The sequence below is a fragment of the Acipenser ruthenus genome, chromosome 12 (genome assembly GCF_902713425.1).
Source record: "Acipenser ruthenus chromosome 12, fAciRut3.2 maternal haplotype, whole genome shotgun sequence".
NCBI lineage: Eukaryota > Metazoa > Chordata > Actinopteri > Acipenseriformes > Acipenseridae > Acipenser > Acipenser ruthenus.
The window spans coordinates 33,071,293-33,082,047 of NC_081200.1; the positions used below are offsets into that span (position 1 = coordinate 33,071,293).

General features: G+C 45.2%; 1 protein-coding gene across 1 annotated transcript; it reads left to right on the forward strand.

Moving 5' to 3' along the window:
- Positions 1–4,927: 4,927 nt before the first annotated feature.
- On the forward strand, positions 4,928–10,011 carry LOC131740098 (uncharacterized). The gene is made up of 2 exons (XM_059034885.1): positions 4,928–6,010; positions 9,836–10,011. The coding sequence occupies exons 1-2, from the start codon at positions 5,005–5,007 to the stop codon at positions 9,841–9,843; spliced, it is 1,014 nt and encodes a 337-aa protein (XP_058890868.1). The 5' UTR covers positions 4,928–5,004; the 3' UTR covers positions 9,844–10,011.
- Positions 10,012–10,755: the final 744 nt, after the last annotated feature.

Genomic DNA, 10,755 nt, shown 5'->3' on the forward strand with positions numbered 1-10,755 from the left:
ATCTCAAAGTGCTTTGCAAAAAAAGAAAATGTGAACTAGCTACTGCTTTGAAACAACTGAAGGCTCTTTAACAAGACAGCAGACATACAATTAACATAAAGCTCATTCAAAGAAATATGCTTTCCTTCTGAATATAACAGTGATGGAGACCTTGCTAGATATGTCACATCATATGATCAACCTAACACCACAGTAGGAAATCATTTGGAAACAAAGACATAATATGAACATTATTGATAAATATGCTGAGCACAGGCGCCAGTGACAGTGGAGAAAGGATTTAAGGGGTCGTGATTTTTCCTTTATGTTGGTATACTTATCATGACTTGTGTAATGTATCAGAAGAAGACGTCAGTTATTAAGACCAACTGTATTTTTGTCTAGAATTTGCATTTTTGATTTCCCAGATAGTTAAATAATAGCTAACCACAGACTAAACTGAGGCCAAACTAAAAGAAGCCAGTGGAAACCAAAGTGTCAGCAGCACTCCGATTCTATGCAACTGGTAACTTGCAAATGGTTAGGGACGATTAGCTGGCATAAGTCAACCTTCCTTTTCAAGGGTGATTGAGAAGAGGTCTGAAGCTCTGTACTTCCATGTGACTTAACTGAAGTGTTGTAACTGTGTCTAATCCTCCCAAACAACAAACAGTAGAAATTGATAGTAAAGATGCCACAGGCTGTTTCAAAGAGTCAAGTACTACTGGATTTTAGGCAGTCCTCTGCCAGCTGTCTGTGTTTGTTTGTACAACAACGCTGCCTTTTTTTATTGAACATTTAGGCCCAGATTTATAAAAGTATTGCGCATGTTTTACGACCGTTAAACGGGCGCTGAGGGTTCTGAATTCTTGGATGGGATTTATAAAACACACGCAATGGCATAAACACACAATTAATACGTGATTTGCGGGGGCAATGTCTCTGTGCGCTTTAGCCCTTGATGCAATGTAATTCTGTATATGTATATGTAATTCTGGGGCGTTTTTGAACGAAACCGCTAAAATTGGAATGGGATTTTGCAAATGAGGTCTATTAAATATTCCGTCTAATTTATTAAAGCTGCCGGTAATTGCAGGCCTCGTATTTGCTTGATTATTTTAAGAACTCTGAAAAGCAGGCATTAATTTGCGGCAGTCAGACAGTAGGCTATATAAAAGGCAAGGTGATGTGGGAGACATCGTTTTCAAGGACAAATAAACATTCAATAACATTTTGCTAATTTTTTAAACCTTCTGATCAAGTCAGTTTGTAAATTGCGGTTTATAATACCGTATTGTTTTGCAAACTCCAATTTTCAATGCATATTTAATAGCTTACATGACAAAAAAGAAAGTCTGCAAATAGAGAATATAGAATCCATGTAAAAAAAAAACCGTTCTTAGAAGCACCGTCTCACCACAGTGGCAAAGCAAGGTTCTAATGAGAGCCTTTACTTCTAGCGTGTAGGCATTATTATAAGAACGGTGGAGGAGATTAAGAAAAGATGGAACGATATTCCGAGGCGCACTAAAGAAAAAGTCTCATATACATGTAATACAATGAGGGCTCATCCTCCACCGTTATTTTAGTAATGCCTACAGAATTGATGTTTTCTAATATGGCATTGTGTTATTTAACAATACTGGTTCAGGCAATATTATTAAATTCGAGTTTGAAAGAAAATGGTAAAAAAAAAAAGGACAGAGGGACAGATGACGCAGTTAGTTTGTAGCTAGAGCAAATACAGTACAGCTGGTTGTAGGCACATCTGAATAATGTAGCTATATTATAGACCATACAGATATGCTTTAAAATCATACATAGAGTCAGCAATACAGACATACATAAGAAATATGAGAGTTGTAACTGCATAAGAATTTAAGAAGATATGAGTCATAGTTAAACTGAAGACTGTTCGCATGAAGCTGTATGGAGTTATTGTTGTTGAACATATTGCTGTACAATGGAAGGATTTTCCACCTGTTTGACTGCCATGGATGTAAGTAAATAAAACGTATTGTTTCTGAAGTTTGAAAAGTCTATACGCCTGGAATTATTCTATATGAAATAAGAAGTTGAACTAATATGCAAAGCACAGTAACTTGATGATGTGTCGTAATGTATAAGCAACCTAGACTACAAACTCTGAAGTGGTACATTTGTTTATTAAGAAGCCACCACACATTCCATATTTTATTCCTTTGTCCTGGTGTTGTATTTCAAGCTTCATGTGTTACAAGTACTGCTTGTACCAAAATCTCCACTTCCATATTGGTAAATTTCATGTTTCGCTTCCAAGCATCCTCATCACCATGGCTAGTACCAGGCTCCGGTCTTTGTGTTTCATTTTCTTTTGGAATGTGTAGCCTACACACGCAGGGTTGACCCAAACCCGCTATTTATTGTGAGAGGTGTGTAATTCTCCACCGCGGTGAGGGGTATTTAAATTGTTTGATTGCAGAATCGCCTGCTTCACCTAATTAGTCTTATAAAATAGATTGTTATTTTGACGATGAGTGCAGCAGTACTGAACACGCACATTACGTGGCTTTTTGCGGTCGGTTTTTCCCCTTTATAAAGCTGGGCCTTAATATTTTGCCATCTTTTTTAACAAGTCATGTTTCTTTTCACATAAGACATTAATGTTGCTTGTGATTGATTTCCATATTTTTACTTTTTCTCATCTAGCCAGCCTTATACTCTTTGAACAAAATCATTTTTTATAATAACAGGAACATTCTCAAACCACCACGTCGGATTCTTCCATTGTAAATCTGGCAGCACAGGATGGCCCTTTTGGAATGTTGTTCCTCCTCTGAAGACATTTTTCCACCTTTTCACCTACAACTGTTAGAAATGGGCATATAATGTACATACAGAAAACCAGATGAGTTGGGTTTGAAATAGAGGAATTAGGTATTATGAAAATTTGTCAAAATCGTTTTGTTTTCACTAAGTCAATTACATTTTAGTGAATGAGGCCTTAGGCATCAATTCTAACCAATAAAACCCCAGCAAGTCGGGTTCCACTCATCAACAATTTTTCGGCACAAACTGTAATTATTTTTGGATAGCAAGTCACAATGCATTAAGAATATGATTTATATGAACAATGATCATATCAAATATTAGTCAGGCTAAGAAAAGCATTACATTTATTTTCTGTAATGCTTTTTGAAATATTACGAAGGAGGAGGTAGGCCTTTGTTGTACAGAACCAAGATCACAATTAATTCTGTGCCATCTAAATCAGAGTGATTCACAAGATCAGTTTTATTCTGTCTCCTCTGATTAGTTTTTAAGCATCCCTCAGTTTCTCATCTGCCTTTTGACATTATTGCTTCACGAAACTTCATCCCAGAATATCCTAGGTTATGGTTTTCAATTTTGATTAATTCCTTTGCCCTTTACAGAAAACCACTAGAGCCTCCAATCTGCACTTTCACATTTACTATTATCACTACCACCGGAGACAAACATGCTAACCTCACTTCTTCTTCACTGTTGTCTGCCATGCTTCTTGGTTATAAATCTGTATTAAGACACTCTGCTCTTAGCGGTCGAAGCTGTGTAAAGCAATCAAATGATTTGTCATGGTTTGCCAAATGACATAACTGGGTTTCTGCAAATAACCTATAAATGGCCTAATAGACATTTCGGTTGTGTTGGCCTTTGAAATTTGATTATGCAGCAAGAATATACAAGTGGGATCATACTGGGGACACAGAGGCTATGTATTAAACTTGGCTTCAGAACCAACAGGCTAAAAGCAGGCCAACAGGTTGTAAGCAGGTCAGTCTGTAGACAAGGGTTACACAAATGCGTATTACAGCTTATTGGCAATCTTTAATCACACACACTAGGATAACTGTACGGTACAAGCATTCACAGATATCTGACCTACAACACAAGCAGAGCTGTGGGCAGTTGAGCTGCATTGCACTACAAAATAACTACAAAACTAAGTATTTAAAATGTAATTTGAAAAGATTCCATTGCAATGTTGAAAAATGAATATCTGAATGCTTTAACACAGATTATAAGAAGGCTTACTTTACAGATAATATGACAACATTAGGGTTAGGGTTAGACCAAGTCAAAAAGCAAACTATACACAATAAAACAAGTATGACATTTTCTTTAAAGACGTTATCACTATTGTAGGTAGCAGAATCAACAAACTGTATATTAACTTCAGTAGGCCACAAACTTGACCAGAATAATGGTTATACTTTTTTCAGCCATTACCCTGTGTGTACTTGTGACAGAAATACAATGAGTTCTGGTGATAAATCTTCCTCCCGACCTGTGAGGGCGCTGAAGAACGGGAGGAGAAGTATCTGGAAGGGCTGGCCTGACAGTTCGTTTCCGGGACCGGAAAGTGGGTCAGCCTGGAAGGAAGCGAGACTCTGTTGTAAGACCGTATTGATTTGACAGGTAAACGAGGGGCAGCTGCAAGTAAAAGGCAGCTGCAACCGTTTACCTAGATATCATGCGGGATTACATATAGGGGCCGGGGTAACGCTGTTCTTTTCCTTCGTTTGGGTTAAACCAAGGACCGAGAAGGACCTAAAAATCTGTTCTGCTCTAAAAGAGCTGTGTGTGTGTGTTTGTGTGCTGGAGTGGCTGAAAACTAACTGTCTGTCTTGTTTCCGAATCACCAGACAGCTAGAACATATCCGGAGCTGTCGCACTGGGCGAACACAAGCCGGATCACCTCCTCACGTACTGTCACAACGTCCTGTGTATTCACTCACCACAATCACGACTGCACGCACCCGAGACGGGTGACCGTATTCTTGTTTCTTTTGTTCAGGACTGTATCCTGTGTTTTGTCAGCCCGAGCTTTACACATCGTTGTGTATTGCCGGGCTTATTATTTTGAGCACTAGACCAGTGCTGGCAAATAAAGCCTATTTTTTCCACTGGACTACCGTTGTCTGCTCATTACTCCTGCACCGCATCACTGCTACACAGCTACCCCTCACCACCCACTTTGCCACACGTGGTGTCAGAAGTGGGATCATGGACCGCGACGCGCTGGCGGAGCTGCTGCAGGCACTGGAGAGCAGACGGGACGCAGAGGAGAGAAGGAGGGAGGAGCGCTATACAGCGCTCATTGAACGGGTAGGACTGGCCGTGGCTGCGGTAACGACCCCGACTACAACACCGGTGATGTCGCCCCCAAAGGCACGGGCGATGAAGATGTCGGCGGAGGATGACCCGGAGGCGTACTTGGTGGCATTCGAGCGGCTGGCTACCGCGGCGGCTTGGCCGCGGGAGTTCTGGGCCAGCCAATTGGGACCCTGCCTGATTGGGGAGGCTCAGGCAGCTTACCAGGCCATGAGTGACCAGCACGCCACCGAGTATGACCTGGTCAAGCAGGCTATCCTCCGCCGACTCAACATTACTACCGAGACCCACCGGGCGCGGTTTCGGGAGTACCGGAGAGCCCCGGAGACACGCCCCAGGGTGGTTGCGGAGAGGTTGTGCGACCACATGGTGCATTGGCTGACCCCCGGGAAGAAGACCGTCCAGCAGATGGGGGAAGCCATTGTGGTAGAACAGTTCTGCCATGTGGTCGGCGCCGAAACCCAGGCGTGGATACGGCGCCACAACCCCGACACCCTGGAGGAGGCGGTCAAATTGGCCGAAGATTTTGAGGACTCCCTGACCTCTGCCCGGATCGGGATCCTGTCCGCCCCTGCCCTTCGGAGCAGCCGCGCTCTCTCTCCCTCTCCTCCAACATCATCGCCACCACCCCCCTCGTTCCAGGGACCCAGACCTCCCAGAGCACCGACCCCATTGGGCCCCCTTGCCTCCCCCCCATGGAGATCAAGGTTGGCCCCCAGCTGGGGTAGAGGTGCTGCCCCTGCCCCGTTGCCATACCAGCAGCGGGACAGATTTCTAACCCATGCCCCCTCTGTCCCTCCTATCTGTTTTAGGTGCCACCAGCCGGGACATCTGGCCAGGTCATGCCCCGCTGCCATGGAGTGTGACGTGGCCGCGTGCAATTGGGCACCTGAGACTGGTAAGCGTGGGGAAAATGGTCGGGAGGGGCCTTGTCTGATTAATGTGGTGTTAGGGAATGTGAAAACCCACGCATTAGTGGACACAGGGTGTGAGCAAACCTTGATTAGGACAGCTCTCCTGGGCGGTGTGTCGTGGCGGCCACGAGGTCAGGTGGCCATCTCCTGTATCCATGGAGACACGGCGGCATACCCCACATTAAAAGTATATTTATCGGTAGGACCGATAAAACGTCACCTGGTAGTTGGGGTGGCGGAAAGGTTGCCACACCCAGTTATTCTGGGCCGAGACTGGCCAAAATTCAAAGAATTGATGAAAAAAATGGCAGTCTCAGCCACACACGTAAACGTGGCAGAGAAAAAAAAAAGGAACGGATTGGTGATGTGTTTCCTTTTCACACTGAAATGTTTTCCCCTCTTTTCCGTCCTAGAAAAACGAATAAGGAGAGACGGACCGCAAAATGGGAGGGAGCGTTGTTGAGACAAGGCTGGGGTCTGGTGGGAGAGTGCTGCAATGGTAACAAACGCCAGTCGAAGGGAGTGGGAACGCAGTGTGACCGAGAGAGCGAGGTTACTGGACCGACTAGAGCAGATGTTATTCCAGCCCCTCTCGATGTACCGGACCCGTGGTACTCAAGCGCGGACCTAGTGTGGGGCCAACATAACGACCCGTCACTGGTGCACGCTTGGGGACAGGTCCGGTCCATTGAAGGTAAGGATGTTGACGGCGCTGGGGCGCTAGTATATCCACACTTCAGTATCAAGGGGCAATTACTGTATAGGGTAAACCTAGCCGCGGGCACAGGACAGCCTGTAACACAATTGTTGGTTCCCCCGTCTTGTCGGCTGGAGGTCATGAGGCTGGCGCATGATATCCCTTTTGCGGGGCACCTCGGAGCCGAGAAGACGAGGGAACGGATATTGGCTCGATTCTATTGGGTAGGTCTTCATACTGATGTGTCGAAATATGTAGCCACATGCCCAGACTGCCAGCGAGTAGCGCCGGGTCGAGTGCGCCCCGCCCCTTTGGTCCCACTGCCGATTATTTCCACTCCTTTCGAGCGCATTGCAATGGACATAGTCGGCCCTTTGCTACCTTCTGACTCCGGGTATACGCACATTTTAGTAGTGGTGGATTATGCAACGCGATACCCGGAGGCAGTTCCATTGAGGTCCACTAGTGCCGCTGCAATAGCCACCGAGTTAGCACAGATTATGGCCAGAGTAGGGATCCCCAAGGAGATTTTGACCGATCACGGAACTAATTTTTTGTCCAATACGTTACAGCAGGTGTACAAAATATTAAAAATACGTCCCATCAGGACGTCCGTTTATCATCCACAATCGGACGGTCTGGTGGAACGTTTTAATCAGACCTTAAAGTCGATGCTGAGGCGATTTGTAACACAAGAGCAGAAACATTGGGCATCACTTCTCCCCTACCTCCTTTTTGCAGTGAGAGAAGTGCCGCAGAGTTCAACGGGGTTCTCCCCCTTTGAGCTCCTGTACGGCCGGCAGCCTCGCGGCATTCTCGACCTGCTGAGAGAGGGGTGGGAGGAGCACAAAGGCTCGTCTAAAAATGTGGTGAAGTATGTGCTCCTACTCAGAGATCGCCTGGATTTGGTCGGTCGTTTGGCCCAAGACAACCTCAGATCGGCTCAGCACCGACAAGAGCAGCATTATAACAAAAATGCACGGATTCGAACCTTTCGACCAGGGGACAAGGTAATGCTGCTACTTCCCTCATCAGAGTCAAAACTGTGTGCTAAATGGCAGGGGCCGTATGAGGTGATTCGGGCTATAGGGAAAGTAAATTATGAAATTAGACAGCCCGATCGCCGGAATGAACGTGAAATTTACCACATTAATTTGTTGAAGCCCTGGCAGGCAAGAGAGGTCTTATTTATAGCCCCAGGCAATATGGAGGATGATTTAGGTCCCTGTCCAGAGACCCCGAGCACAAGAGCGATTTCAATGGGGGAACAATTAGTTCCGGATCAGCAAAGAGAGCTGCGTAAGCTTATTGAGGAGTTCAGTGATGTTTTTTCTGATGTGCCCGGCAGGACGAACTTAGTTGAATATGACATTATCTCTCCTCCAGGTGTCACAGTGCGAGAGAGACCGTACCGGATCCCGGAAAGTCGACGAAGTGGCGTTCGCAAAGAGGTATGGGATATGCTCGAGCTTGGAGTGATTGAACCTTCCAGGAGCGAGTGGTGCAGTCCTATTGTAATAGTGGCTAAGAAGGACGGCACCAACCGCTTCTGCGTAGATTTCAGAAAGGTGAATGCTATTGCCAAGTTCGATGCGTATCCCATGCCTCGGGTCGACGAACTTTTAGACAGACTGGGAAAAGCGAGGTTTATTTCCACTCTGGACCTGACGAAGGGATACTGGCAAATCCCTCTAACCCGCAGCTCCAGAGAGAAAACCGCATTTTCAACACCAGAGGGGCTGTTCCACTTTAAAACCATGCCATTTGGGCTACATGGTGCGCCCGCTGCCTTTCAGAGACTGATGGACCAGGTTTTACGCCCACATCATGAATATGCAGCAGCGTATATTGATGACGTGGTGATTTACAGCTCCACCTGGCGAGAGCATTTGGCTAGGGTTGCAGCCGTTCTTCAGTCTCTAAGGGCAGCCCGGCTGACAGCTAACTTGAGGAAATGTGCGTTTGCCAAGACAGAGACTCAATATTTGGGATTTTTAATGGGGAATGGAAGGGTGAGACCTGTGGTCACCAAAATCCAGGCTTTGGTTGATGCGGCGATCCCCAAAACCAAGACTCAGGTGAGGTCACTACTGGGCTTAGCCGGTTATTACCGCCGCTTCATCCCCGAGTACGCCACAGTGGTTAACCCGTTAGTCGACCTCACCAAAAAGAGTGCGCCAAATTTAATTAAATGGTCAGCTGAGTGTCAGGGGGCGTTTGATACGATTAAGCGTAAACTTTGCCAGGCCCCCACTCTTATTACCCCAGATTTCACCAAGAGATTCATCCTCCACACCGACGCCTCGGATGTAGGGTTGGGTGCAGTCTTGTCCCAAAAAGTAGCTGGAGTAGAACACCCGATATTGTACATAAGCAAAAAAATGTTACCTCGGGAACGCAACTACTCCGTAGTCGAAAAAGAGTGTTTAGCCATTAAATGGGCTACTCACTCTTTACGATACTACCTGCTGGGACACTCATTTGATCTTGTCACAGACCACGCCCCACTCAAGTGGTTAAGCACAATGAAGGACAGCAATGCCCGGATAACTCGGTGGTATCTGGCATTGCAGCCCTTCATGTACCATATGGTACACCGTGCGGGGAAAGACCACCAAAATGCGGATTATTTTTCCCGGGAGGGGGGAGCAATGGGAAAGGTAGATTTAGCCGAGTGTTCCTTCGGCTCCACTCTGAGCGGTGGGATATGTGACAGAAATACAATGAGTTCTGGTGATAAATCTTCCTCCCGACCTGTGAGGGCGCTAAAGAACGGGAGGAGAAGTATCTGGAAGGGCTGGCCTGACAGTTCGTTTCCGGGACCGGAAAGTGGGTCAGCCTGGAAGGAAGCGAGACTCTGTTGTAAGACCGTATTGATTTGACAGGTAAACGAGGGGCAGCTGCAAGTAAAAGGCAGCTGCAACCGTTTACCTAGATATCATGCGGGATTACATATAGGGGCCGGGGTAACGCTGTTCTTTTCCTTCGTTTGGGTTAAACCAAGGACCGAGAAGGACCTAAAAATCTGTTCTGCTCTAAAAGAGCTGTGTGTGTGTGTTTGTGTGCTGGAGTGGCTGAAAACTAACTGTCTGTCTTGTTTCCGAATCACCAGACAGCTAGAACATATCCGGAGCTGTCGCACTGGGCGAACACAAGCCGGATCACCTCCTCACGTACTGTCACAACGTCCTGTGTATTCACTCACCACAATCACGACTGCACGCACCCGAGACGGGTGACCGTATTCTTGTTTCTTTTGTTCAGGACTGTATCCTGTGTTTTGTCAGCCCGAGCTTTACACATCGTTGTGTATTGCCGGGCTTATTATTTTGAGCACTAGACCAGTGCTGGCAAATACCGTTGTCTGCTCATTACTCCTGCACCGCATCACTGCTACACAGCTACCCCTCACCACCCACTTTGCCACAGTACTTCATAGGGTAATGGTTGAAAAAAGTGTCAGTAATAATTTTCTTGACTCACGTGCATCTGTATGTATACTAATGTGTTCAGCAGTAATTGTTTAAATCAGTCTACAAGGTATACTTGGGTACTTTTGATTTGTAACTTCAGATTAATCAATTAATCTTTATTTCTTACATAGTGAATTGCCTCAAAGTGCATTACAGATAAAAACAACAAAGAATATAATGATACGGTATAAAAGACAGTTTTGAGAAATAAGTAAAAGATAAGATGATAAAATAACCCTTTAAATTAAATCCATTAAAATGGTAAAAATGTGTTTATAATATTACTTTAAAAAGCAGTGACAAAATCTACACCATTTATATAAAAAAAACAAACAGGATGAAATAGGATGATACATTTTCCCTCTAAAATTAAAATACAATGTTCTTACTCTTACTTTAAAAGCAGTAAGAGATGGTGCCTCCATTACACATCATGACAGATCATTCCACAATTTAGGGGCTCTAAAGCTGCACACCTGCCTTCTAGTTCTGTATCCATGGAATACTGAGCACATCTTCATCCTGTGATCTAAGAGAGCAACTTGGGACATATGAGGTT

Bases quoted from the DNA above. Each gene is read 5' to 3' on its own strand.
- LOC131740098 (XM_059034885.1), top strand. From the start codon at position 5,005: ATGGACCGCGACGCGCTGGCGGAGCTGCTGCAGGCACTGGAGAGCAGA.